Raw genomic sequence first — 25,634 nt, forward strand, 5'->3', positions numbered from 1 at the left:
ATAGTATTAGCAATGAGATGTGCTTAGAATATATACTTTCACAGACTCAGTGGAGAATATCCATATATGTTTCAGATAAGCACAGTGCTAGAAGGAAGTGTGTTTGAGACTTGCTTGTTCCATGAGGTTATATGCGCTGATTGTATGCCACTTGTGCAAGCGTATGTGTTGAAATTACCTCCCGCTGCATAAACCATTGATAACACAACTTGGTAGGGCCCTGGGCCTTGCAGTGCAGGGTGAGGGGGAAGTCCAGGGGAACACAGGCACACACTGGTTGCTCTGTGATTCGGATATCTAAAAATAAAAAAGCAGATGTGTTATTTCCAATAATAGCTATCTCTGAAGTCAATCATTGCTAAAATGTATTTCTGTAAATGTAAAATGTATATCAGACACGTATAACGTTCCAGTGTTTTACCTCTTCTAGACATGTCTATATACTGAATACAGAATAGATTCAGCTATTATGGTCAGGGGAGTACACACATCTCATGGGGCTCCCTAGGAAAACTTTGCATGGGTCCCACTGCCCATCCAGTTTCCCAGTATGCATGAGGCAAACACTCCCAGGCATGGTTTTTTTTTATTAAGTGGAAGAAATTTTAATAAAAATCATTATCAAACTTCTATATCAGTAAAAGAGAAGCTACAGAAATACAGTGTTTACGCTGAATACAATATTTCTCCATGTATTCACACTAGACAACTGGCATTAATACACTGATAAATCTCCTGCTTCCCTTCACACACTATAACACTAGGGCAGGGATGCTCAACCTCCGGCCCTCCAGCTGTTGTAAAACTACAACTCCCACCATGCCCCGCTGTAGGCTGTTCAGGCATGCTGGGAGTTGTAGTTTTGCAACAGCTAGAGGGCCGCAGGTTGAGCATGCCTGCACTAGAGGGAGCTCGGTGCGTAAGAATTTATACAGTTCTTATTGATATCAATGGAAGCTATAACTAATTTCTTTGTAAAGAACTCCCCCTAGTGGTGGCTGCCTGAATGAAGATGCAATTCATTGCCAGGTACCACTTCAGTCCCAGAGTCTGCCTCCATGTTATGTACACCAGTGATTATGGTATGTCAATAATGCAACAGATACGACTCATCTTGTTAAAGGGGCTGTGTCATCTGAGACATTCATAGCATATTGCTAAGATATACCACAAATGTCAGACAGGTGAGGGTCCCACTTCTGAAACCAACCCCTAATTGTAGAACTGGGAACCCAAGGCGAATGAGAGCGTACCGTGCATGTGCGGCATGCTCTCCAATCACTTCTATGGGAGTTCCAAAAATAGCTGAGCAAGTGCACTCGGCTATTTTCGGAAGACCCATAGAAGTGAATAGAGTCCACACAGCACATGCATGGCGGCACTTGCACTGTGGGCTCACATTCACTTTGGGGGACTCCATTCTGCTGTCTGTCATTCGTGGTATATCCGAGCAATTTATCACCAATCTCTCAGATGAGACAACCCCTTTAAGACCCATCCTATTAAGTAATATTCTTTTATATTCATGACATTATTTATAAGCATTAAGGGGGTCGTTTATCAAACTGGTGTACAGTAGAACTGGCTTAGTTGCCCATAGCAACCAATCATTCTTCATTTTTGACAGCTCCTTTGGAAAATGAAAGGTAGAATCTGATTTGTTGCTATGGGCAACTAAGCCAGTTCTACTTTACACCAGTTTTATAAATGACCACACTAGTTTTTACTTTCTCCATTTTTGTAAACAAAACTCAAATTTACATTCACTGAATGTTCTCACCTTTCAGCATGGTTATACACCAGCAGTGTTTGTGGGCATGTGCGAAACATCACAGATGGAACATTATGTAGCATTCCTCTATTGTATCAGAATGGTCTGCTGGGGAAAAAGAGGCATATTATCAGAGAGCAGAACGCATATTTTCTGTAAAAACATTTATACAACTTTATGTTTTCCCATTGTTTTTATTTCTATCAGCCCTTCCTGCACTATCACCCTTACTGATGATTTCTCCTTTTCATTTTTCTTTTCTTCTCTGCTCGACTTTGAGCCCACCAAGACCAAACTGTAGCAATAAATGCTTTTTAACAGAAGTATATTACTGAATTCCTTCATATTTTATACTCCACTCCATGATCAAATATTGCCTAAAACTGGACTTTTATTTTAACTGTACTATTTGAAGTTGATTGGTTCCTTATACATATTGAGCAATGCATGGTCTCTGCATATACAGTGTTTTGAATAAGTATCCCTACCCCTTGAACATTTTCACATTTTCCACATTACACTTACAAACTTAGGGTCCATTCACACGTCCGTAGAATGTGTCCGCACCCGTTCCACAATTATCTGGAACAGGTGCGGACCCATTCATTCTCTATGGGGCAGGAATGGATGCGGACAGCACACAGTGTGCTGTCCGCATCCGCCTTTCCGGACTGCGGCCCCGAACTTCCGGTCCGCGGCTCCGGAAAAAAATAGAACATGTCCTATTCTTGTCCACGATTTGCGGATCTGCAATACACTACGGACGTCTGAATAGACCCTTAAATGTATTTTATTGGGATTTTGCGTGACAGACCAACACAAAGTAGCAAGTATGTGTAAAGTTCAAAATTGTGGCGTGCATTTGTATTCAGTCCCCTGTACTCTGACATCCCTAAATAAGATCCAATGTGACCAATTGCCTTCAGAAGTCACCTAATTAGTAAATAGAGTCCACCTGTGTGTAGTTTATTCTCAGTATAGCTACAGCTGTTCTGTGAAGGCCTCAGAGGTTTGCTAAAGAACATTAGTGATCAAACAGCAGTATGAAAACCAAGGAACACACCAGACAGGTCAGGGATAAAGTTGTGGAGAAGTGTAAACGGGGTTAGGTTATAAAAACATATCCCAGGTTCTGAACATCTCATGGAGCACTGTTCAATCTATCATCCAAAAATGGAAGGAGTATGGCACAACTGCAAACCTCCCAAGATGTGGCCGTCCACCTAAACTGACAACCCAGGCAAGGAGAGCACTAATTAGAACACCACCCTGAACACACCACCCCCATTGTGAAACATGATGGTAGCAGCATAATGACGTGGGGATGCTTTTCTTCAGCAGGGACATGGAAGCTGGTCAGAGTTGATGGGAAGATGGATAGAGATAAATACAGGGCAATCCTGGAGGAAAACCTGGTAGAGGCTGCAAAAGACTTAAGACTGGGGCAGAGGTTCACATTCTAGCAAAGCAACCACTCTAAACATATAGCCAGAGTCAGGGGCGCAGCTAAAAGCTCATGGGCCCTGGTGCAAGAGTTCAGCTGGGCCCCCCCTTCCCTCAGTGCTTCGTGGCCAGGGGCAGGGAAGCACATAGGCTTTGTGCTGCCTGAGGCAAAAATTCTTAACCTAACCCCTTTCCTCCAGCCAGAGGTGTAACTTGACCAGCATGCACTTTCTATAATACCGGTGTATTCTTATTTGGCACAAAGGTCTTTGGGCCCCCTCGGGCTCCTGGGCCTGGTAGCGACTGCTACCTCTGCAGCCCCTATTGCTACGCCCCTGGCCAGAGCTACAATGGAATGGGTTAGATCAAAGCATATTAATGTGTTAGAATGGCCCCAGTTATTTTGCAAAGAAGAATGGGTATTTCAGCCTCTAGATGTGCAAAGCTGGTAGAGACATACCACAAAAAACTTGCAGCTGTAATTGCAGCTGTAATTACATCACTGCTGCAGCCGGGTACACAGATCCTGGCTGGGAGAACCTGAGAAGTATCAGGTAAGTAATGATCATGTCTTTATTTTAGGCGGATCCGATGTTGTCTTCCTGTTATTGGTCAACCCCTTTAAAGGTGAACAATCATGGACAAATGTGAGATGGAGGTTAATGTAAAATAGGTTGAGAAGATCTACTGTAGATACAATATACTGCTGACATGAGAATACATTGGTCGTGGACGGACCCCGGGAAATTCAGGTTCCTCCAGCCACAGCTCTCCCCGCATCCTAGCGATATGCCCCCATTGTCTGAGATAGAAATACCCCTTTAAAGGTGTATTTTGGTCCAATAAAAGATATCTTATGGCCTGCAAATTGTAGAAAAAAAAAGTTAGACTCAAATCATCAATCTCCTGTTGCTGCTACCCTATGGTACTTGGGTCCTCTGCGTTCCATTTCCTGGTGGCATCCTTACACAGGAAGAAATGGTTCTGAATTACAGGCTGAGGTGGGTCATCACTGCAGGCAGTAACTGCATAAGCAGTATTCCCAGCCTTTTCCTGCTGTGTCAGCACAACAGCAAGAAGTGGAGCACAGCAGCCATGTAGGGACGGAGGATGGGCAATTTGAATATAAGCCGTTTTGTATTTTTAACAATCTGCAGGCCATAGGACATCTTTTTATTGGGCTGGAATATATTCCTTCTCAATTCATAGCTAAAATACTGTTCAAGGGCTCATGCACACGACCGTGCCGTTTTTTTGCGGTCTGCAAATTGCGGATCTGCAAAAAAACAGATGCCGCCCTTGTGCCTTCTGCAATTTGCGGAACGGAACAGGAGGTCCATTATAGAAATGCCTATTCTTGTCCGCAAAACGGACGCAACAATTTTTGCGGGGCCACGGAACGGAGCAATGGATGCGGACAGCACAAAGAGCAATGGATGCGGACCCATTGAAATGAATGGTTCAGTATACGGACCGTATATGGAATCAAAATATGGCCCGTATACAGAATGCAAAAAACATTCGTGTGAACGAGCCCTAAGAGAGACAGAGAGAAGGATTTTCACCTTCACTGAGGGATCAGGTTACAGCTGCATTCCATAGAGAATGTCCTCCATGCTGCTTCTGCATATGTAAAAGAGAGAGGGGGAGAAGGATCTCATCTTCTCCGTGTATGTAGTGTATGGGAGACAGAGACACCATAGCAACTATTCTCTGCCCCTCCTGGAGCTGAGCTCAGGAAGAGCTGACAATTAGAGATGGAGCCTGCAGAGGGTAAACTGGTCATATAATGGCCACAGACAGACTATTACTCATGCACAGCTTCTTCTGAAAAAACTGCTGTGCTTTAATATACAAAATAGCAGGGATCAGAGAACTGTTCCTTTCTCTTCCTCTTCTCTTTATCTCACCTCTTTCCCCTATTTTTTATTTCTTTTTTTCCTTCTTAACTTATACATGCATATTACGCTTTGTTCTTTATGAGACTATTTTAAGTTCTTTATAGCTCGATTATTACACAGATGTCTTTCAGCAAGGTTGACTTAGAATATTGTTAGAAACTTTAACCTATTTCTTGCTTTGTTTTATGTAAACCACATTGTGTTCTATACCTTCCTTCAATAAGGGTACTTTCACACTAGCGTTTTTGAATCCGGCGGGCAATTCCGTCGCCGGAACTGCCCGCCAGATCCGGAAAAACGTGTGAAAACAGATTACATTTGAATCCTGATCACAATGATAAAATGCGTTGGAAAAAACGGATCCGCCATTTATGGACTTTAACTTTTTTTCACATTTTTCGGGTTTAACATGCAAAAGCCGGATCCGGTTTGACGGAACACGCGGCGCCGGATCCAGCGTTAATGCAAGTCAATGGGAAAAATACCGGATCCGGCGTTCAGTCAAAGTGTTCCGGATTTTTGGCCGGAGGTAAAAATCCAACATGCTACGGTTTTCTGAAAAGCCTGATCAGTAAAAAAGACTGAACTGGATGCCTCCTGATGCATCCTGAACGGATTGCTCTCCATTCAGAATGCATGGGGATAAAACTGATAAGTTATTTTCCGGATTTGAGCCCCTAGGACGGAACTCAGCGCCGGAAAAGAAAAACGCTAGTGTGAAGGTACCCTAAACCATGTAGAAAGGACATTGATATAACACTTTCATACATCACTGCACTATTAACATTCACTGACAGAATAATTGATGGTGTAAGGGTGCAACCACGGCAAATCCTGACTGCAACAGGACCATGAGATCCAGTAAGGGTTGTAAACCTGACCACCAGATGTTTGACAGTAGAGCCAATAATTTTCTCGCAAGGAGGGCGATCATGGTGCAGGAGTATCACCGATAAAGTTGTCTCATGTTAATATAGTTTCACTTGATACTTGACAAATACGCACTATTAGTTCTGTTTACAGGGATAGTGACCATGTCAATGAGCATCAGGAATGAGCATTCAATGTATAGCTCTAGAGAAAACTACTGTTTACCAATGACAAGAGCAGACCTCAGGTCAGCCTTGCAATAAATATTATACAATGTCAAAAGGGTTAACACATACTGACTTTCACTGTTAGGTAAGTACAGTACAATGTGCTCCATTCTCTGCTAGATTTCATGGAACTTCTTCTTTCCACTCTACATTCCTCTGCATTTGTGGAACTTAGAATATGGAGTATGTTATTAGGGAACTTAAAAAAAAAAGGATATGCTTTACTGCATTAGTGACAACAGCAAAGCACCACGAGATACACAATTGATTGCTAATGGGAGATCTCCTCGTTTTTGTCAAGATCCACAGAGCAAATATGTACTGGGACTACTAGATACCTTTACACTTTGTTGGAAATTAGTTCAGCAGTTTAGAATTTTACTGTATGATTAGGTTGTCTAACACCATCTGATGAAAAGCACTAGAAAGTCTGACACCTGCTCACTCGTCAAATGACTAATTCATATTTATTGCCTTGGATTACCTTACATAAAGGCACCATGATGTTCAGTTATATGATGGTGATCCTGCAGCATGGGAGCTGTGCTCATGAAATCAGCATCAGTTGTTTGGCTGTGAATGAAAGCCGGGACCCAACTGGAACATCTGGGATCAGAGAAACTTCTAATCCTGGCTATTTATCCACTTATATGCCGCAGACTATAGTGACCACAGCATCTAAGAAGCTTGACAGAGGGAGGGTGTTCTGTCTGTCTGCCCATCAGCAGCCCCTGATGTGGTCACAGGGTGCTGATGGGCCCTTCTTCTTCTTCTTCAAAAAAAAAGAATCAATAAACAAACCTAAAATAGTAAAAGATAATAGAATTTAGTTAATCTATTATTTACCGTTATACCCCATGATAATAAAATCTTTAGAATAACCTCTATGTAGCCCAAATTGTGCCATTAGAAATACAAGCCCTTACACAGCTACACTGGCAGAAAATAAAAAAGTTATGGCTTTTGGAATGCACCAATCAAAAGAAGAAGAAAAAATATGCTTGGCCCTTAAAGGAATTACCCCATGAAAATGATCATTTATAGTTATATCCAGCCCATAATTCTGAATATTTATTTATTTATTTATTTATACTTTAAAAAATGCTTATATCCGCACTGCAGGGTTGACAGCAACACTGAGTCACTTGCTCAACATCTCTGAGAGAAGTTATTGCAACGTCATAAGCAGCCAGATCAAAACACCAGGAGGCTTTCTGGAGAAAAGTAGCAGAGAGAGGCAAGACTGAGCATGTGTGTCTACATCAGCACATTTACTAATGTGAGGATATGAGCCTTTTTAAACAAGTGTCAATACAAGTAATGTTTATAATTATCGGCTAGATTTAACAAAAAAATGTTCTTCATGTGACATCTCCTTTGAGGCACAAAGTTGACTGGACCTGTGGGCTTAATGGCAGTTCTGACCTAGATAAGGCAGAATGTCAACCCTATACTATACATAAAAGCACCCACAGCCTACTACACGGTCTATGCAGGCAATACAGGAATGACGTGTATATGTCTAATAAAGTGGCTCCCTCAGGGAAGTTTAAAAAAAATATATATATATTTATAAATATCTCCAAAAATACTTTATTTCTATTCTCGAGATCAAATTCATAAAATTAAAATTATTATAAATTTCCTTTAAAATATGATTGTCACTTCAAAGGCAACTTAGTAGACTTCGAATTTTCCCCATCATTCTGCATCAGAGGAAAGAGGGTTTCTACGCAAACATAGAAGAGGATTCTTTACGGTAAGAGCAGTGAGACTATGGAACTCTCTGCCTGAGGAGGTAGTGATGATGTAATCACTAAAAGAGTTCAATAGGGGCCTGGATGTATTTCTGGAGGTAATAATATTACAGGCTATAGCTACTAGAGATGGGTAGTTGATCCAGGGAGTTATTCTGATTGCCTGATTGGAATCGGGAAGGAATTTTCTCCCCTAAAATAAGGATAATTGGCATCTACCCCATGGGGTCTTTTGTCCACCTCTAGATCATCTCTGCAGGATAACAGGCTGAACTAGATGTATGTCTTTTTTTCAGCCTTATTATGTTACTGTGTTTGCTAATTTATTGAAAATGAAAAAGTAAAATCCTGCATTGACTTCAGAACCTTTACTCAGTAATTAGTGGAAGCAACTTTGGCAGTGATTACAGCATCCAGTTTTTTTGGGAATGATGCCACAAGGTTTGTACGCCTGGATTTGGCCATTTTCTGCCATTCTTCTCTGCAGATCCTCTCCAGCTCTGTCAGGTTGGATGGGGACCTTCAGTAGACAGCTATTTGCAGGTCTCTCCAGAGATGTTCGATTGGGTTCAAGGCTCTGGCAAGGCCACTGAAGAACATTCACAGAGTTGTCTCTAAACCACTCTATTGTCTTGTTGGATGTAAACCTTTGGTCCAGTCTGTAGTCCAGAGCACTCTGAATCAGATTTCCGTAAGAATATCTCTGTACTTTGCTTCATTCAGCTTTCCCTATCCCAGCTGCAAAAAAACACCCCCATGGGATGATGCTTCTACCACCATGCTTTACTGTAGGGATGGTATTGAGCAGTGCCTGGTTTCCTTCAAACATGATGCTTAAAATTGAGGCCAAAAAGTTCAATCTTGGTTTTATCAGACCAGAGAGTCTTGTTTCTGACAGTTGGTTAGACCTTTAGGTGCTTTTTGCAAACTTTCATGTGTCTTTTACTGAGGAGAGGCTTATTTCTGGCCACTCTGCCATAGAGTCCAGATTGGTGGAGTTCTGCAGTGATGGTTGACCTGGAAGTTTCTCCACACAGCATCTATGGAGCTCAGCCAGAGTGACCACTGGGTTCATGGTCACCTCTCTTATAAAGGACGTTTTCACCCATTAGTTAGTTTGGTGGAGTAGCCAGCTCTAGGAGTACAGGTTGTTCCAAATTTATTCCATTTAGGAATTTATAGAAATTTCAGTGCAGCAGATTTTTTTTGTACCCTTCTCCAGATCTGTGCCTCCACACAATCCTGTCTCTGATCTGTACAGGCAGTTCTTTCCTCCTCATGGCTTGTTTTTTGCTCTGATACGCGTTTTCTCAGCTGTGAGACCTTATATACCCTATTTTTCGCCCCATAAGATGCACTTGTTCCCCCCCAAAAGTGGCGGAAAAATGCTCCTGCGTCTTATGGGGCGAATGCTGCCATTTTACATCGCAGTCTGTGATGCTGCAGCATCGCAGACTGCGATGTATCAGCTGGAGGGGGAAAGGAGGAGGCGGTGCGGTCACTGTACTCCGGCCCCGCTGCTCACTCACTGCTTTATTGCTTAAACATTTTATAATAATAGCTTTAATTGACGTTCCGATCCCCAGCCCCATCTGTACTACCGTACTTACTAAATGTCCTGTAGCAGGCAGAGCAGGGCGGGCAGCCGGCCGGAACTCACTGATGTCACGTGACGTGCCTGCGCCGCCTACTTCATTCATAAAGTAGGCGGCACAGGCATGTCACGTGACATCAGTGAGTTCCGGCCGGCCGCCCGCGCTGCTCTGCCTGCTACAGGACATTTAGTAAGTACGGTAGTACAGATGGGGCTGGGGATCGAAACGTCAATTAAAGCTATTATTAGAAAATGTTTAGGCATTAAGGAAGTGAGTAAGCGGCGGGGCCGGAGTACAGCGACCGCTCCGGCCCCACTGCATTTGCATGACACCGGCCCCTCCCACAGGTTTAGCTATGGTATATTAGGGCATCTGTGGATGCCACTATTATGGGGTGGGGGATATGTGGATGGCACTGTTATGGGGTGGGGGATCTGTGGGTGACACATATATAGCAGTGCCATCCACAGATCCACCCCCCATAACAGTGCCATCCACAGATACCCCTCCATAACAGTGCCATCCACCGATCACCCCCCCATAACAGTGCCATCCACAGATCCCCCCATAACAGTGCCATCCACAGATCCCCCATAACAGTGCCATCCACAGATCCCCCATAACAGTGCCATCCACAGATCCCCCATAACAGTGCCATCCACAGATCCCCTATAACAGTGCCATACACAGATCCCCCCATAACAGTGCCATCCACAGATCCCCCCATAACAGTGCCATCCACAGATCCCCTCCATAACAGTGCGTCATACACAGATCCCCCATAATAGTATCATGCACAGACCACCATTAGTTGAAAACCCACCAAAAGCACACCTTTTGGTTAAAACATTTTTTTTTCTTATTTTCCTCCTCAAAAACCTAGGTGCGTCTTATGGGCCGGTGCATCTTATAGGGCGAAAAATACGGTAGACAGGGTTGTGTATCTCCAAATTCTGTCCAGTCAACTGAATTTATCACAGATGGACTCCAGTCAAGGTGCAGAAATATCTCAAAGATGATCAAGAGAAATGGGAGGGCCCCCAGAGCTAAATTTCAAATGTCATATTTAGTTTTAACTTTTTAATAAACTTGCAAAGATTTCTAAAATTCTGTTTTCTTTTGTTTATTAAGGGTATTGGGTGCAGATTGATGGGGTAATACTTGATTATTATTTTTTAGCACAAGGCCGCAACATAACAAAATTATACATTTAGAGAGCCCAGAAGTGACAGCCAGAACGGAGCAGTGGGGAGTAGGTGGGTATGGATCTCTCCACAGGTATTGCTAGCAGGGGACAAATTTAAAATAAACACGGACAACCCTTTTAAACTATGACCCCATTTTGATATTTTCTGCAAAGTAGCTATTGAGATATGGGGAGGTAGATATTTATAGTAGGATTCATCCCTATTATGCTACCCATGAGCAAGCCTGTGTCCAGCTCAACACCTACCTTAAATATAACTTCAGCTCGAGAGTGACGTTCATGACAACAAAGGTTAATAAGCACTGGCTCTAAGAAACAAATCTGCTGACTGCTGAGTGATGAGAATTAACAAAAAAAGCCAGGAGATTAAATTACTTAAAACAGTTTGATGTTTTCCAGGTTCTCATGATAACCTTGTGGAGTGGTGACAACATAGTTAATAAAGCTACTGACCTGATTCTTGTTGCGAAACAAAGGGAGGGGGGGGGTATTTGTTTATGTAAGCTAGTCAAACGCTGTAACAATTGGTACATGCTGTCAACTGAGTGTGCTAATGGCAGAAGGACTACCGTACATAGTAACATAGTCAGTAAGGTCGAAAAAGTCCATCTCATTAAATCCATTCCCTGCCACTGGTGATATAGATTACAGAACCCTTTGAGGTATTTGCAGTTGTTTCCATGTAAGTAGAGAAAAGACTTTCTGACACTCAAAATTTATTCTAGCCACAATTACTTATTTTAAGCATTATTGCATTAAAAATAAGCATTATTGTACAGTTAATGTTGATAAGTGCAAGATAATGCACCTGGGGCGTAAAAAACCAAGAGCAGAATACAAAATCAGTGATACAGTCCTAACCTCAGTATCTGAGGAAAGGGATTTAGGGGTCATTATTTCAGAAGACTTAAAGGTAGGCAGACAATGTCATAGAGCAGCAGGAAATGCTAGCAGAATGCTTGGGTGTATAGGGAGAGGCATTACCAGTAGAAAGAGGGAGGTGCTCATGCCGCTCTACAGAGCACTAGTGAGACCTCATTTGGAGTATTGTGCTCAGTACTGGAGACCATATCTCAAGAAGGATATTGATACTTTGGAGAGAGTTCAGAGAAGAGCTACTAAACTGGTACATGGATTGCAGGATAAAACTTACCAGGAAAGATTAAAGGACCTTAACATGTATAGCTTGGAAGAAAGACGAGACAGAGGGGATATGATAGAAACTTTTAAATACATAAAGGGAATCAACAAGGTAAAAGAGGAGAGAATATTTAAAAGAAGAAAAACTGCTACAAGAGGACATAGTTTTAAATTAGAGGGGCAAAGGTTTAAAAGTAATATCAGGAAGTATTACTTCACTGAGAGAGTAGTGGATGCATGGAATAGCCTTCCTGCAGAAGTGGTAGCTGCAAATACAGTGAAGGAGTTTAAGCATGCATGGGATAGGCATAAGGCCATCCTTCATATAAGATAGGGCCAGGGGCTATCCATAGTACTCAGTATATTGGGCAGACTAGATGGGCCAAATGGTTCTTATCTGCCGACACATTCTATGTTTCTATGTTTCTAACTTGTAATATCTATTTCAGAGCCACAGCAGCATCTGTACTAGATCAGCAAAGACGTTAAAGGGGTTGTCCGGGATCAAGATTTTTTTAAAAACCAGTTAAATCACTATTAATAGCAGTTTGAAGGTCCCCCAAATGTTTTTAGGTAATTTTACACTTCAGCAGGGCTCCTACAGTCCCCCACTGATTGTTTACCTCTCTGTTTATGTGTGCAGTAACTTCCTGCCTCACTGATTTCTGGGGCGCAGCGCAGCAACGCGTTGTTTCAAGTGTGTGTCTGCACCTCATTGCAGCCGCCCTCCTAATTCATATGCCGCCTCCTGCCGCAACTATTCCTCCCCCTTATTCGCGCCCCTTAACGCCTCCTTCCTGAGAATGCTCCCTGCCCGGTGACGTCACCGGACCAGAGGGGCGTGGCTTAGTGCGGTGTGTTGCTGCCTAGTTACTGCCACTCCATGCGCTTGGAATAATTAGAGGCTGACTGTGACGTCACCGGGCCCCTTGCAAAGCGGAAGAAGAGGCTTCACTATGCAGAAAGGGACCCGGTACGTCACTGACTGTGATAGAAACTGCACTTCCGGCTGAAAATTTGTGAAGTGAAAAAGGGCCATCAGAAATGTCTGGTAAGGGAAGGACAGGCATGAATGTAATATTTAGGGGACCATTGTACACATACACCAATGTCCCCAATCCCGGACAACCCCTTTAAGAGGTTAATACAGTTTTTTTTTGTTTTTTTATGCTTCCTTTTTTTTAACAGTTGGATGAACACTTCAATGTCTATAGTTAACTATCTCAGAAGGCTCTCTAGGTTGGCTATATCTTTATTATACATTTATGCACAAAATTGCATATGTATCAGAGAAACTATGGTCACCATCCTGAACCACAGTCTGCAAACTCATTAACTGCTACCAATCTCTCTTAACCACACTGGTTGGTAGAAAGCTAAGGCTACCTGTAGCTTCTTCACCACAGGGCCCGATGGACCTGGCTGTTAGGGACCCAGGTTACGTGTCCGGAGTAAAACTGGTGCTTTCTTTCTAGAAGCAGGCCTACCAGAATGACCGGGAGGTAAAGAGTAGTAGACTAGCAGAATCAGAACCAGAAGAGAGGGATAAGTAAATAAGGGGTTAATCCAGAAACATGCCAAAGTCAGAATGCCAAGAGAATCAGTAGAAGCCAAATCAGCAAATGATTGGTTAATCTAGAAAATAAACCACAGTCCGGATACTAGAACAATCAGTAGAAGCCAAATCAGAAGATGAGAGTTTAATTCAGAAACAAGAATTATATGAAATACAGGGCACTCAAGAGACCGTGACCATGTGGTTATAACAAATATAGTTTTATTGATAATAAATCAAATAAGATAAAACAAATACAATATAGTATGATAGGAAATAAAATACACAGTTGGCACGTGCTTCAATAATAATAATCACTCTATTCATGCTATTCAAAAGTCTGCTGCATATAAATTGTCATCAAGGTGGACCTCGATATTATGATCAGTAAATTAGTTGGTATCGCAATCTCTAAAAGTTCAATCCAATACTTATGTGTAGTCTTTAAAATAGATACCTGAGTATGGTTGATATACAGGGAGTGCAGAATTATTAGGCAAATGAGTATTTTGACCACATCATCCTCTTTTTTCATGTTGTCTTACTCCAAGCTGTATAGGCTCGAAAGCCTACTACCAATTAAGCATATTAGGTGATGTGCATCTCTGTAATGAGAAGGGTTGTGGTCTAATGACATCAACACCCTATATTAGGTGTGCATAATTATTAGGCAACTTCCTTTCCTTTGGCAAAATGGGTCAAAAGAAGGACTTGACAGGCTCAGAAAAGTCAAAAATAGTGAGATATCTTGCAGAGGGATGCAGCACTCTTAAAATTGCAAAGCTTCTGAAGCGTGATCATCGAACAATCAAGCGTTTCATTCAAAATAGTCAACAGGGTCGCAAGAAGCGTGTGGAAAAACCAAGGCGCAAAATAATTGCCCATGAACTGAGAAAAGTCAAGCGTGCAGCTGCCAAGATGCCACTTGCCACCAGTTTGGCCATATTTCAGAGCTGCAACATCACTGGAGTGCCCAAAAGCACAAGGCGTGCAATACTCAGAGACATGGCCAAGGTAAGAAAGGCTGAAAGACGACCACCACTGAACAAGACACACAAGCTGAAACGTCAAGACTGGGCCAAGAAATATCACAAGACTGATTTTTCTAAGGTTTTATGGACTGATGAAATGAGAGTGAGTCTTGATGGGCCAGATGGATGGGCCCGTGGCTGGATTGGTAAAGGGCAGAGAGCTCCAGTCCGACTCAGACGCCAGCAAGGTGGAGGTGGAGTACTGGTTTGGGCTGGTATCATCAAAGATGAGCTTGTGGGGCCTTTTCGGGTTGAGGATGGAGTCAAGCTCAACTCCCAGTCCTACTGCCAGTTTCTGGAAGACACCTTCTTCAAGCAGTGGTACAGGAAGAAGTCTGCATCCTTCAAGAAAAACATGATTTTCATGCAGGACAATGCTCCATCACACGCGTCCAAGTACTCCACAGCGTGGCTGGCAAGAAAGGGTATAAAAGAAGAAAATCTAATGACATGGCCTCCTTGTTCACCTGATCTGAACCCCATTGAGAACCTGTGGTCCATCATCAAATGTGAGATTTACAAGGAGGGAAAACAGTACACCTCTCTGAACAGTGTCTGGGAGGCTGTGGTTGCTGCTGCACGCAATGTTGATGGTGAATCGCTATACAAGCCTGTAGACCTCCGCTTTTAAATGGAAATTCCGCAATGGTATAGTGACGGAAAATTTCGTCGGTAAAGGTCCACCTCTGCTCTGTAGGTTGGTCAGTCTTCGGTACTTAGGTCTTTAGGGGGGTGTCGCACCAGACGCGTTTCGGGGTCTAGCTATTTGCCCCTCCTCAGTGGTAAGGGTCAAATAGCTAGACCCCGAAACGCGTCTGGTGCGACACCCCCCTAAAGACCTAAGTACCGAAGACTGACCAACCTACAGAGCAGAGGTGGACCTTTACCGACAAAATTTTCCGTCACTATACCATTGCGGAATTTCCATTTAAAAGCGGAGGTCTACAGGCTTGTATAGCGATTTATAGAGCCACCTGCAATCTCCTGATCCCACAAGTGCTGCACGAACAGAGGCACATTTCGGAGAGTGGTCACATGTCAAGGTTTGGTCGACTATAATTCATTTTTACTTGCAAGTAATTCAGTAGCGGGACGCCGCTACCCACATCTGCTTCGGCTGGACGCCGCTGCAACAAAGTGCAGGACATTTGATTTCTGGTCTATATCAACCATACTCAGGTATCTATTTTAAAGACTACACATAAGTATTGGATTGAACTTTTAGAGATTGCGATACCAACTAATTTACGAGGTCCGCCTTGATGACAATTTATATGCAGCGGACTTTTGAATAGCATGAATAGAGTGATTATTATTATTGAAGCACGTGCCAACTGTGTATTTTATTTCCTATCATACTATATTGTATTTGTTTTATCTTATTTGATTTATTATCAATAAAACTATATTTGTTATAACCACATGGTCACGGTCTCTTGAGTGCCCTGTATTTCATATAATTCTAATATTCATTTTATTGAGTGAGTGGCCTCAATTTTACAGGAGCACCTATTGGTTTCTATTTTTTCTAGTGCGACATCCTACTATATAATTCAGAAACAAGCCACCATTAGATTATAAGGAGTTCAGATGCACAAGTAATGAGTGGCACAAAGTGCAGGAGCAAGGATACAACAAAATCACAGGCAACTGGCAATCGCTGAATGGCAGACTTAAACCCCCTGACTAGGTCTGGGATTGGACACTAAGCTGGGAACCTGATTGGCTCTGCTTCCAGCCTCACTAATAGGTCATCCAGCCAGGGCTTGACTGGTCTGCAGGGCAACCCTCTGTCACTACCAGAGCTTTGAGACGTTCTCACAGCTCTGTTTCTCCACCCCTGTGATGATGTCACTACCAGAGCTTGGAGGAGTTCTCACTGCTCTGTTTCTCCGCCCCTGGGATGAGGTCATTACTCTCTGTTTCCTTCCTCCCAGCTGTTTCTCCTATGTTTGATTTCTCTGCCTTTAAATCACCCCTCCTCCTTTTGTAGAGTGTGGATTATATTTCTCATTTGAGTTGTAGCTCTTGCTTGAGTATCTTCACTTGTATGCTATCTTTTCACTGGACCTGTGTTCTGCTGCAGCAAGTACTCTGGATATTGCCACCTGTCTTTGGATCCGTCTTCTCTGCAGCCGCAGCTCCTTCAGCTAAGTGTGCAGACATTGTAGTGTATCTGTTTGTTTTCTGACCGGATCCGAGGCGACCACGGTTCCCTCCATATACTGAGCAGGGCACCGGTGGCCGTGCCCCTTCCACTATTGTAGGGGTTACAGTGGTCATCAGTCTAGGTACGCGGGCATACCTTGTTCCACCATTAGGATCTGGGTATGTGCTTAGCAGCATAGGGAAAACTTTGAGGGTCTGACAGGGGTCACCCTTTATCCTCCCTAGTTTGGGTCCGGTCAGTGGCTCTATTTTCTGTGTATGCTCTAGTTGCTCACTTACAGCCGTGACATTATAATCCACCAAAACCGTCTTTTTACATGGATCCGCTTTCTGGCCTGGTTGACCGCATGCAGGGTCTTTCTTTGGAGGTAGCGGATCTCCGTCAATCTATGACTCAGCTTCAAGCATTGGGCTCTGCTCCGGCCCATGGAGTCTGTTGCGAGCCAAAGGTCTCACTTCCGGAAACGTTCTCCGGGGCAGTGAGAATTTTGTTCGCTTCAGAGAGGCATGCAAACTCCATTTTTGTTTGTGTCCCCATTCCTCTGGTAATGAAGAGCAGAGGGTGAGGATTGCCATCTCCCTGCTCAGGGGTAATGCTCAGACTTGGGCATTTTCGCTGCCATCATGGGATCCCTCCCTTCGATCCGTGGAAAGATTTTTTGTGGCCCTGGGGCAGATATATGATGACCCGGATCGTGTTGCGCTGGCCGAATCTAACTTACGTTTTTTATGCCAGAACAAACTGTCTGCGGAGCTTTATTGTTCTGAATTTCGGAGATGGGCAGCTGATTCAGGTTGGAATGATCCTGCACTCCGGAGTCAGTTCTGTCATGGTCTCTCAGAGAGATTGAAAGATGCGTTTGCTTTCCATGAGAGACCAACGTCCTTAGAGTCTGCCATGTCATTGGCGGTACACCTTGACAGGTGTCTAAGAGAAAGAAACGAGACCTCTCTGTCCAGCCATTGTCAGTCTAGGGGCAGTGGTGCGGACTCATTCAGTGTGCAAGGGCCTCATCCTGTCTCGGTCCCCTCTGAGGAGGAGCCCATGCAGCTAGGTCGACTTGCCCCTGATAAAAGAGGATTTAGTCCTCAGAGTATGGTGTGTTTTTGTTGTGGGGGCATAGGTCATTTGGCAAATGTTTGTCCGTCTAGGAGATTCTTGAACTGTAATAAGAGTGATAATAAGAGAAAAACCTCAAAAGGTAAATCATCAAACTCTGCTTCATCTGCTACTTTGGGCAAAGTTGATGTAGGAATTGATGCTTTTCCTCTGACCTGCAGTTCCCGTTTTCTCCTGTCTGCCAGGGTGGCGCTAGAGAGCAAAGTCATTTCTTGTGAGATTTTTGTCGATAGTGGAGCGGCCGTCAATCTTATTGACACTCAATTTGTAGCCATGCATGGTTTTCAGGTTTGTACATTAGAAAAGGATATACCTGTTTTTGCTATTGACTCTGCTCCACTCTCACAGAGATCTCTGAAGGGCATTGTTCACAATATCCGGTTGGCTGTGGGTGACACTCATGTGGAGGATATATCTTGTTTTGTCCTTAACGGATTGCCTTCTCCTCTAGTTTTGGGGTTACCCTGGCTCACTAGCCATAACTCCACTATTGATTGGCAAGGAAGGCAAATAAATGAGTGGAGTGACTTTTGTAGAGAGAATTGTCTCACAGCGACTTTTGCAGAGGTGTCTACTAAAACTGTGCCATCATTTCTCTCTGATTTCTCAGACGTGTTTTCCGAGAGCGGTGTTCAGGAGCTACCTCCTCACCGGGAGTTTGACTGTCCCATTAACCTCATTCCCGGCGCCAAGCTGCCAAAAGCACGCCTCTACAATCTCTCACAACCGGAAAGAATCGCAATGCGAACCTATATCTCAGAGAGTCTCGATAAGGGGCATATTCGTCCCTCAAAATCACCTGTTGCCGCTGGGTTTTTTTTTGTTAAAAAAAAAGATGGCTCTCTGAGACCTTGCTTAAATTTTAGGGAGCTGAACCGTATCACGATTCGCGATCCCTATCCCCTTCCTCTGATCCCGGACCTCTTCAACCAAATTGCTGGGGCCAAGGTTTTTTCCAAATTGGATTTGAGAGGCGCGTACAACCTGGTCAGGGTCAGAGAGGGGGATGAATGTAAAACGGCCTTTAATACCCCTAACGGGCATTTCGAGAATCTCGTTATGTCTTTCGGCCTGATGAATGCTCCGGCCGTCTTTCAGCATTTTGTTAACAGTATTTTCTACCATTTAATGGGGAAATTTGTATTGGTGTATCTTGATGATATTTTGATTTTTTCCCCTGATGTTCAGACCCATCAGGATCATCTTTTTCAGGTTCTGCAGATTCTGCGGGAAAATAAATTGTACGCCAAGCTGGAGAAATGTGTTTTTATGGTATCAGAGATTCAATTTCTGGGTTTTCTCCTCTCTGCTTCTGGTTTTCGCATGGATCCGGAGAAGGTCCATGCTGTACTTGAGTGGGAGCTTCCCGAGAATCAGAAGGCATTGATGCGCTTTCTGGGTTTTGCGAACTATTACAGAAAGTTCATTTTGAATTATTCCTCTGTTGTCAAACCCCTCACTGACATGACAAAAAAGGGGGCGGATTTTTCCTCTTGGTCGGAGGAGGCGCTTGCAGCTTTTTCTAAGATTAAAGAGAGTTTTGCGTCTGCTCCCGTCTTGGTGCATCCCGATGTTTCCTTACCTTTTATTGTTGAGGTGGATGCTTCCGAGGTGGGTGTGGGTGCGGTTTTGTCCCAGGGCCCTTCTCCTGCCAAATGGCGACCCTGTGCCTTTTTCTCTAAAAAACTCTCCCCGGCAGAGAAAAACTATGATGTGGGAGATAGGGAGTTGTTGGCCATCAAGTTGGCTTTCGAGGAATGGCGCCATTGGTTGGAGGGGGCCAGGCACCCTATCACCGTTTTTACCGACCATAAGAATCTGGCATACTTGGAGTCGGCCAGGCGTATGAATCCGAGACAGGCCAGATGGTCTCTGTTCTTCTCCAGATTCAATTTTGTCATTACATTCCGCCCTGGGATCAAAAATGTGAAGGCTGATGCTCTCTCTCGCTGTTTTCCGGGAGGAGGAAACTCCGAGGACCCGGGTCCCATTTTGGCGGAGGGGGTAGTTGTTTCTGCTCTATATTCGGATTTGGAGGCCGAGGTCCAGGCTGCCCAGACTGAGGCACCTGCCCGTTGTCCTTCTGGGAAGTTGTTTGTGCCTCCTGAGCTACGTCACAAACTCTTCAAGGAGCATCATGATACTGTTCTTGCTGGTCACCCCGGGAGTAGAGCCACGGTAGATCTCATTGCTTGGAGATTTTGGTGGCCGGCTCTTCGTAAGTCGGTGGAGGGTTTTGTGGCTGCTTGTGAGACGTGCGCTCGCGCTAAGGTCCCTCGTTCACTGCCTTCAGGTTCCCTTCTCCCGTTACCCATACCTTCCCGTCCTTGGACACACCTGTCCATGGACTTTATCACGGATCTTCCTCGTTCCTCAGGGAAGTCGGTGATCCTGGTGGTGGTGGACCGTTTTAGCAAGATGGCTCATTTCGTACCTTTCCCTAGTTTACCCAATGCTAAAACGTTGGCGCAAGCTTTTGTCGACCATATTGTTAAGTTGCATGGAATTCCCTCTGATATTGTTTCCGATAGAGGCACGCAGTTTGTGTTCAGATTCTGGAAGGCTTTCTGTTCTCGCCTGGGGGTTCGGCTGTCCTTCTCTTCTGCTTTTCACCCGCAGTCGAATGGTCAGACTGAGCGCCTCAATCAGAATCTGGAGACATATTTGCGCTGTTTTGTGGCAGAGAACCAGGAGGATTGGTGTTCATTTCTCCCTCTTGCTGAGTTTGCTCTGAACAACCGTCGTCAGAAATCTTCTGATAAGTCACCATTCTTTGGTGCATATGGGTTCCATCCGCAGTTTGGGACATTCTCGGGAGGGGCTCCTTCTGGTTTACCTGAGGAGGAGAGATTTTCATCGTCTTTGTCTACCATTTGGCAAAAGATTCAGAGTAATCTTAGAAAGATGAGTGAGAAGTATAAGCGTGTGGCTGATAAGAGACGTGTGCCTGGTCCGGACCTGAATGTGGGTGATCTGGTGTGGTTGTCTACAAGAAAGATTAAACTGAAGGTTCCCTCCTGGAAATTGGGTCCCAAGTTTATTGGGCCTTATAAAATCTTGTCAGTCATCAATCCTGTTGCCTTCCGTCTTGATCTTCCACGGGTTTGGAAGATACATAATGTATTTCACAGATCTCTCTTAAAACCATATGTCCAGTCCACGGTACCCTCCTCTTTGCCTCCTCCTCCTCCGATTTTGGTTGATGGCAATCTGGAGTTTGAGGTTTCCAGAATTGTGGACTCTCGCATTGTCCGCGGTTCTCTTCAGTACCTCGTTCATTGGAAGGGTTATGGTCCTGAGGAGAGGATGTGGGTTCCGGTGTCGGACATTAAAGCCACTCGCCTCATCAGGGCATTTCATAGGGCTCATCCTGAGAAGGTGGGTCCTGGGTGTCCGGAGTCCACCCGTAGAGGGGGGGTACTGTCACTACCAGAGCTTTGAGACGTTCTCACAGCTCTGTTTCTCCACCCCTGTGATGATGTCACTACCAGAGCTTGGAGGAGTTCTCACTGCTCTGTTTCTCCGCCCCTGGGATGAGGTCATTACTCTCTGTTTCCTTCCTCCAGCTGTTTCTCCTATGTTTGATTTCTCTGCCTTTAAATCACCCCTCCTCCTTTTGTAGAGTGTGGATTATATTTCTCATTTGAGTTTTAGCTCTTGCTTGAGTATCTTCACTTGTATGCTATCTTTTCACTGGACCTGTGTTCTGCTGCAGCAAGTACTCTGGATATTGCCACCTGTCTTTGGATCCGTCTTCTCTGCAGCCGCAGCTCCTTCAGCTAAGTGTGCAGACATTGTAGTGTATCTGTTTGTTTTCTGACCGGATCCGAGGCGACCACGGTTCCCTCCATATACTGAGCAGGGCACCGGTGGCCGTGCCCCTTCCACTATTGTAGGGGTTACAGTGGTCATCAGTCTAGGTACGCGGGCATACCTCGTTCCACCATTAGGATCTGGGTATGTGCTTAGCAGCATAGGGAAAGCTTTGAGGGTCTGACAGGGGTCACCCTTTATCCTCCCTAGTTTGGGTCCGGTCAGTGGCTCTATTTTCTGTGTATGCTCTAGTTGCTCACTTACAGCCGTGACACCCTCCTAGTGCAGCCATGCACAGTATGTTAGCTGGGTAAACACCTGACAATATGGTATTCCAGATCTTACCACTGATTTACAAAAGGGTAAAGCAATTCTTTGCAGTATGATGTGTAACTACTGAAACTATTGTCTCCTAAGCTTGCAAAAATGTGAACTGTAGTTACACCTGAAGTTTTAGGTTTAGAGTGGAGTTAGGATTTGATTCCAGAGTAATTGCTCTTACAAATGATGAAACAATTGTGTAAAAGATTTGGAAAAAGCCCACCTGTCTTACAAAAAAAACCTTATCCTTTACTGATAACTTATTGTTATGGGTTACTGTTTTAACCTGTTGCAGTGGCCACTTCACCTACATTGGATGGTTGAACCATAGCAGTATGTGACTGTAGCATGCCAAATTACTGAAGAATACACCAGTAATGAATATCTTATGTTATGATTATTGCATATTATTGTCTCCCTGCACTCGTGTGCCATGTAACTTGCATATGCCATGTGTACTGTGCCTTTAAACTCATGTGAACTACCAGCAAGGTACTGAGCTTAATAATATAAGGTAATGTGGACATTGTACCGCTGATGAATGTCAGTAAGGGTACTTTAACAAGGTAATGCACTGTGTGCACTGGTCTTGAACATATCTATATATTAGTAGGAAATGTTGCATGCATCCTGTGATGGCATATCACCACTCTAGGGGAATCATATTGCCTTGGGAAAGATGTGATGGACATTACAGGTGAGAAACACTGGGGACAGGGAGAAATCTGCTGATGAGACTGGACTGTGTTATAAATGTATTGCACTGTATGATATGCTGCAACATATATGTGCATGTTGAAAACTGCAGGGGTTATTCTTCCAATTGTGGTCAACTGTGTTATTGGTTTTGAATAATATACTGTTAGTGGCACAGAACCTTTTTGATCATATAATCTAATTATGCAGATCCTTGAGCTATATTGAAAGCACATACCCAAGAAACGATGGGTAACAGTTATCCGCAGACCTTGGTTCAACAGTATGCAGGCAGAACGAAAGTCTGCAATGAGGAGAAGCTTCTTCTGGGGGCAGATCCAGCAATACTCCTGCATTTTAGTCAGTTAGCAAGTGGAGGTGTGAAATGTTAATTATTAGGGTGCCCCACCTTACTGTATAAAAAGGCCCACAAAGCAGTTTGGCACCACAGTGGAGAGGGGTAGTCTGGATCAAAGGTAATTGACTTGTATTTCCAAGCTCCCATACCACTAAGCAGCCAGAGACTTGTGGAGCAGCCAGGTCAGGACAAAAAATACCAGCCAAACTTCTACAGTGTAAGGGCTCATGCACACGAATGTATTTCAGCAGTATGCAGGCAGAACAAAAGTCTGAAATGAGGAGAAGCTGCTTCTGGGGGCAGATCCAGCAATACTCCTGCATTTTAGTCAGCTAGCAAGTGGAGGTGTGAGGAGTTAATTATTAGGGTGCCCCACCTTACTGTATAAAAAGGGTCACAAAGCAGTTTGGCACCACAGTGGAGAGGGGTAGTCTGGATCAAAGGTAATTGACTTGTATTTCCAAGCTCCCATACCCCTAAGCAGCCAGAGACTTGTGGAGAAGCCAGGTCAGGACAGAAAATACCATCCAAACTTCCACAGTGTAAGGGCTCATGCACACGAACGTATTTTCTTTCCATGTCCGTTCATTTTTTTTTTTGTGGATTGGATGAGGACCCATTCATTTCAATGGGTCCACACAAAAAAACGGAAGTTACTCAATGTGCATTCCATTTCCGTATGTCTGTTTGTCCGTTCTGCAAAAAAATAGAACTTGTCTTATTATTGTCTGGATTACGGACAAGGATAGTACTGTTCTATCAGGGGCCAGCTGCTTTGTTCTGCAAAATACGGAATACACACGGACGTCATCCGTATTTTTTGCAGATCCATTTTTTGCGGACCGCAAAATACATACGGTCGTGTGCATGAGCCCTAAACTGTTATTGTGTGTGTCATGAGGAGAGATTTCACAACCTATGGGAGAGAGGAGAGCAGGAGGCCTCTTATAAAGTAAATATTTTTTTTTTTATATTGAAACTGCATGTGCAAATAGTATAGCCTTACACATACATGTGCTGTCATACATTTTGTATTTAGTTAATATTCTCTAGTTTTATAACAGCCCGTTTCCCTCTCCCTACCTGACATTTGGCTGTCTAGCCATCTCTATCCCTGTTACATGGGCAGTCCTGCAGACCTTGGGTCATTCAGAATTGCCTAAATGTGTGCAGATCAATGATATAGGACATTGGTTGTCACTTATCTTTCTTTTATTTTTGCCGGGCAACTATTGGAAGGGATCGATTAATCGATTAATGATCGATTAATCTTGCTATGATTCCGTCATACTCTTCTCCCAAAGAATTATATTTTTTATTGGCAGCACATCCCCATATTCTTTTAGTTTTACTATTTTTGCACCACCCCCCCCCCCCCTCTTTTTTAAGAAAATGGAATTGTTTTTGCATCTCAAAAGCCCATAACTGTGTGAGGGCTGGATTTTTGCGAGATGAATTATAGTTTTCATTAGTATCGTTTTGGGGTACATACAATTTTAAATCACTTTTTATCCAGTTTTTTTAGTGGCAGATAAGAGACAGAAAATCTAGCAGTTTTTTATTTATTTCTGCTGTTGCGGCATAAATTACATGGTAGTTCGGGTCTGACTGATGCGGCAATACCAGATATTTGGAGGGTTTTGATTTTTTTGATTTTTTTCATTCAAAAGCATTTTCTCTATGTAAAAAGGTATGTGTATTTAAGGCTACTTTCACACTTGCGGCAGGACGGATCCGACATGCTGTTCACCATGTCGGATCCGTCCTTCCGCTATTTCGCCGTGCCGCCGGACCGCCGCTCTGTCCCCATTGACTATAATGGGGACGGGGGGCGGAGCGCCGCAGCAGCACGGCGGTGCACGGCGAAAGCCGCCGGACTAAAAAGTCCTCCATGTCCGACTTTTTAGTCCGGCGGCTTATAGTCAATGGGGACGGAGCGGCGGTCCGGCGGCACGGCGAAATAGCGGAAGGACGGATTCCGACATGGTGAACGGATCCGTCCTGCCGCAAGTGTGAAAGTAGCCTAACTTGGAGTTTTTTTTTTAACAAAGCTTTATTTAATTCTTAGTTTCACCACCTATTAGTCCTACAAGGGGACTATGACATGTGATCCTACTTATGTAGTGCAGTGTATTATGCTGTCAGTAGGAAACTATTACTACTAGGCAATCTAGTAGGCCAGACAGACGAGCGAAAAACGATTAATACAAGAAACATGCTGAGTGTGGCAATGTGATTTTCCGTTATGACCTCTGCTTCTCTAACAGGAGGATAATGATTTATAAGGCTACATGCACACGACCGTTCCATTTTTGCGGTCTGCAAATTGCGGATTCCGCAAAAAAAAGGAAGCCGCCCATGTGTCTTCCACAATTTGGAACGGAACAGGCGGCCTATTGTAGAAATGCCTATTCTTGTCCGCAAAACGGACAAGAATAGGACGTTATATTTTTTTGGCTGGGCCACGGAACGGAGCAACAGTTCTGGTCCGCATCTTTTGAGGCCCCATTGTAGTGAATGGGTCCGCACCCGAGCCGCAAAAACTGCTGCTCAGATGCGGACCAGAACAACGGTCGTGTGCATGAGGCCTAAGGCTGTGTGTCCTTGTGGGACCTGGAATCTATTGAATTACACTGACACAATTCTGCAGCACACATTAT

General features: G+C 44.0%; 1 protein-coding gene across 3 annotated transcripts in view; it reads right to left on the reverse strand.

Annotated features, from left to right (window-relative positions):
* The window catches only part of LOC120985602 (mucosa-associated lymphoid tissue lymphoma translocation protein 1-like), a 79,962-nt gene that overhangs the window by 39,189 nt on the left and 15,139 nt on the right, over positions 1 to 25,634 (reverse strand). For 2 of the 3 annotated variants that reach the window (XM_040413629.1, XM_040413627.1), the window contains exons 2-3: positions 1,781 to 1,879; positions 179 to 297 (exon numbers count right to left, since the gene is read on the reverse strand). In XM_040413629.1, the coding sequence (XP_040269563.1) occupies positions 179 to 297; positions 1,781 to 1,790 (129 nt within the window). In that variant the 5' untranslated portion in view covers positions 1,791 to 1,879. The remainder of the gene's footprint in view (positions 1 to 178; positions 298 to 1,780; positions 1,880 to 25,634) is intronic. The other variant, XM_040413628.1, reaches the window with a different exon arrangement.

This window comes from Bufo bufo, chromosome 1 (genome assembly GCF_905171765.1).
Source record: "Bufo bufo chromosome 1, aBufBuf1.1, whole genome shotgun sequence".
Taxonomy (NCBI): Eukaryota; Metazoa; Chordata; class Amphibia; order Anura; family Bufonidae; genus Bufo; species Bufo bufo.